At 30.6% G+C, this 4,293-nt stretch overlaps 1 protein-coding gene across 1 annotated transcript; it reads right to left on the reverse strand.

Annotated features, from left to right (window-relative positions):
• Nucleotides 1-1,313: 1,313 nt before the first annotated feature.
• Nucleotides 1,314-3,661, reverse strand: LOC145013215 (putative HVA22-like protein g). The gene is made up of 6 exons (XM_078972018.1): nt 3,451-3,661; nt 2,536-2,576; nt 2,352-2,450; nt 2,186-2,242; nt 2,015-2,078; nt 1,314-1,941 (listed from the first exon to the last, which is right to left on the reverse strand). The coding sequence occupies exons 2-6, from the start codon at nt 2,565-2,567 to the stop codon at nt 1,435-1,437; spliced, it is 759 nt and encodes a 252-aa protein (XP_078828144.1). The 5' UTR covers nt 2,568-2,576; nt 3,451-3,661; the 3' UTR covers nt 1,314-1,434.
• Nucleotides 3,662-4,293: the final 632 nt, after the last annotated feature.

Genomic DNA, 4,293 nt, shown 5'->3' on the forward strand with positions numbered 1-4,293 from the left:
CTTCCCTACTTAGAATGCTAAAGGGGGTATTTTGTTTTATCATCCATAACAACCATAATAAATATGGTTATAAGTACTTGCCTTTCAAATAGGAATCATCTATAATGATCAATAGTCGCATATGATTCTTGAATGTATGAATCTACAATTGATAGATGTTATAGTAGTAATGTCATTAGAATGATGTTAGTTAAATTATAGGTTACCACACAACCGGGCAACAAAGAATAATTGGAATCGATCTTGGTCATCTGATATGGGTCATAGTGTCAGGATTGGCTCTTCGATTTTGATTGCCTTAATACGTTTATATTCAGAGTTTTCGTAAAGACATATGGCCTCGAACATGTTTTTATGACTTTATGGTCTTATATTGAAAACCTTCTTCAATGCAATTTAAAACCCAACGCTAGATTCAATACTCCTTCATCCTTGAATATTTTTTTGAAGTAAGACACGTGCAATTTATAGGATAGTTAATCTAATTATTAGTTATACGTAATTTTCTAGATACCAAACTAATCAACCACATATAGGTTATACCTACATATTATTGTTACATTCGTTGGCATGTACTCCTAAACAAAGGTCGTAAGAGAACCGAACGTTCAATGAATATTTCGTGAAACAGGAGGCAGAAAGTTCATTTATGTTTGTTTAATTAAAGATGAATGAACATAAACACAATATTTTGTTTGTTTAGTAGTACATTAAATATATAAATTTAATTTTATGTAACCATTAAAAGGACCGAAAATGTAGTTTCTAAAAGTGATAAATTTTAAAACTTTTCGATTTAATATTAAAAAAAAAAAAAAAAATGTAGCACTAAGTATGAGCAACACATATGAAGTGTCCACCATCAAGTTCTATTGTTCTTGATTTGGATGTTTATGCTTATTTATGTTTGTTTATTTTCATATATCTTCGTTTATTTACATATACATGTTCATTTGTGTGTATTTATTGCATCTTGTTTATAATCGTTTATGTTTTTCAACTTCTTAATGAATATAAATGAACAAACTAACAAGATAATTTGATAAACAAACAAAAATTAACAAGAAAAATCCATTCGGTTATTCATTCATATTCTTTCGTTTGTTAGTTTACTAAAACTAGCCTACATATTCTTGTTCGCTACCATTAATGCCTATGTATAAAGTTTGGACTTGGGCTTAACCCTGAATATAGGCCCAGTTATGTTTAACAAAAGTTTGCTTTTTATACTAATTTGAAATCCAACGAGTTTTTGTATTTTAATAAAACAATAAGTCTCTTCCACCATTAACCAAGATATTATGGAAAATAGAGAACAAAAAAGAAAATACATTTAATAATACATCAATATCAAACTCCCATTTTCCAAACGTATATATTTAGAAAAAGATAAAAGACTTATTATCATCATCATCAATTCATCATCTCCCACATTCACTGAAGCGAAGTTGCTTTCCTTAACCTAGCACGTGTCACCCTCACACTCTCCTTAGCCTCTTCCACCACACTTTCTTTTTCTTTTGTCAAAACATCAGAAACCGGCAACGGAGGGTCTTGTGTGGGCCCTACATCCGGTTTCTCTGTTTCACCAGTATCAGTACCAGCACCTGTATTTGAAGCTGAGGATGATGATGAGCTGGCAACAGGAGATGACGGCTCTTTGGTTTCCTCATGAGCTACTACTACCTTTTGTGCTTTAAGATTCAAATCATGCTGACGTGTCCTATTACTATTATCAGGTTGAGGCTTTGGTGTTGATTGTGAAGCAACATATTGAAGAATATCAAAAGTTTTTGTTTGGATATAATTTCCAGCCTTTTGCCAGTATAAAACTGCAGCATCTACAGCCATTGTTCTTAGTTCCATTAAACTTCTGTCGATCTCTCTTTCATGCTTTGAAATATATGGTCTAAAAAACGATTCATATACATATCCTGTCCCCTGTAGTTATCAAATATAAACATGAATTATCAAAAAAAAAAAAAAAAAGATTTTTTTTTTTATTTTAAATTACCTTTGTTTTGGGGTACCATAAGTATATGAAAAACGCCAACTTTGCTTCACTATACATTGGAACCCTTCACAAGTCCAAAACATGAAAGAAATGTAACAGAATTAAAATTTAATAAAAAAAAAAAAAAAAGGTGGAGATAAGAATTTATCAGGTTGATGTATTTTTTTTTACCATGAAATAAATGTGTCACCAATTCGTTCAGAAACAGTTAATACAGCAACCAAGATCCTGAAAGTAAACATGTTATGAGGTTTTTAAGGATAAAGATAGTGGTATTGATATATATTAGTACATGATGTGAGGGGCATATTGATAATAATAATGATAATGATAATACCAGTATTGGCACCAAAAGCGGAGTTGATCGATGTCAGGTTTATTCTTTTCAACTGATTTGAAGCATTCATAGGCTGGATATGCATAGCCAAACACCATTCTGTGTGGTTTTTGTCATTAGGGAAACTGAAAGTGAATTGAAATTTTGTGCCAACTGAAAAAAGAAAAGGTTTTGATTGACTTACACAAGTCCTCTGGTAAGAAAAGATCCAATCATCTTGTAAGCCTGTTAGAAACAATGAACACAATGTTCATATAATTGCATTTACCATTTCCCACATTTCATATCATGTATGAATATGATGGAAGAAATATAAAGGAGAAACATGGAAATGGTGAATTGGAATAACCGAATAAGTCACCAACTATGAGAAGAAAAATGAAACATGTGCAAGTTTCTTCATATCTACTCTATTGTAATGTATTCATAATTAGAAATTCAAGTACTGAAGCTTAAACAAGGAAAAAGAGGATATATCCTACTGAAAGTGACACACTGACACAGCTCATATATTTTGTTATCTAAGCATACAAATTGCTAATTTCTGTGAATGTTAACAAAAGCCACAAACACAGAAAAGTGAATTTGAAGCTTTCTTTATCTTACATATATCAATCAAATGTAAACACCACAAGCATAATTGTGAGAGACTGGAATCACTTTCTGTTCTATACACGGTTTAGGAAAATATTTGGAAGACAAGAAGCAGATGCTCACCTCTATGAGAAGCAGCAAGCTTATATTAATAACAATAAAGATGCTCTGCAACCTAATTCAAGCAATCTTAGATTCGTAGGTGTCACATTTAGGAGATGATAATATTCAAAATTGAACGTGAATTGCGAAACTACATCTCTAGGTAAAAGTATAAGCATCGAGAACTCTAACAAAAAAAACAGAAAAGTAACATTGTTCATAAACCTAGAAATCCGGAATTGATATATCAAGTTGCGATAGAAATCATAGCGATCAACTGAAACTTTGACGACAAAGTATACCACGAATAACATCATACAGTGCAACAATGATTAAGAATTTTCAAAAGAGACGTAATGTACGAACAAATGAATGAAAATTTACCGAGAGTTTTAGTGATTACCTTTAAGTAGATGCAACTGAGGAAGTAAAATAGCAAAATGCAGTATTTTGGTAACTGATATCGGTCGAAGTATTGCTACAGATCTCGGAACTATCGACGTACGAGAAGGACAAAGGGAAGCCCCGCCTCCGTTACGCGACGGCGAACGGTTGCGACGTTTGATGAAGGAGAGATAAGAACAGTACACGATTTTTGCGTAGTTTGAAATTTATTCTATTTTTCTCCCACTGTTGGCTCAGTTTTAAGCAATATATTTTTTGAATATTTACTAGGTGTGAGATCATGTATTACATGGGTTTAATTAAAAAAAATATGAAAATTTAACAATTTGAAATGTTTGAATTTATAAGAAAAATTACAAAATTTTTGAATTATTAAAATTAATAAGAATTTAATGTATTGAATACATTACATATATAAACCATTTATAATAAATACTTTACATATATATTACTTTACCCATTAAATATGGAATTTTAATTTAATAAAATAAAAAATACAATAAAATAACAAGTGGAAAATAAAAAAATTAAATTTTTTTGAAAATACCATGTGTCCAAATGAATGAGAAGAGGACATGTAGCAAAAAACCTTCATTTATTATAGTAGATTTGAAATAAAAAATTATCTGCTCGACCAATTAAACCTAATGATTTATATAAATATTTTTTTAATATCCATACTAAGTTTCATTTATATATTTGCCTTATCTCAAAATTAATATAACTTTTTATCAAATATAGACAAAATTGCAAGAATGGTCCTTGTGGTATGTCAAAACTAGTAACTTTGGTCCAAAATGGGTTTGGCTTGCAAGGATGGTCCAATAGTTTCGTTTTGTTG

Source organism: Lactuca saligna, chromosome 8 (genome assembly GCF_052625555.1).
Source record: "Lactuca saligna cultivar CGN05327 chromosome 8, ASM5262555v1, whole genome shotgun sequence".
Classification (NCBI taxonomy): domain Eukaryota; kingdom Viridiplantae; phylum Streptophyta; class Magnoliopsida; order Asterales; family Asteraceae; genus Lactuca; species Lactuca saligna.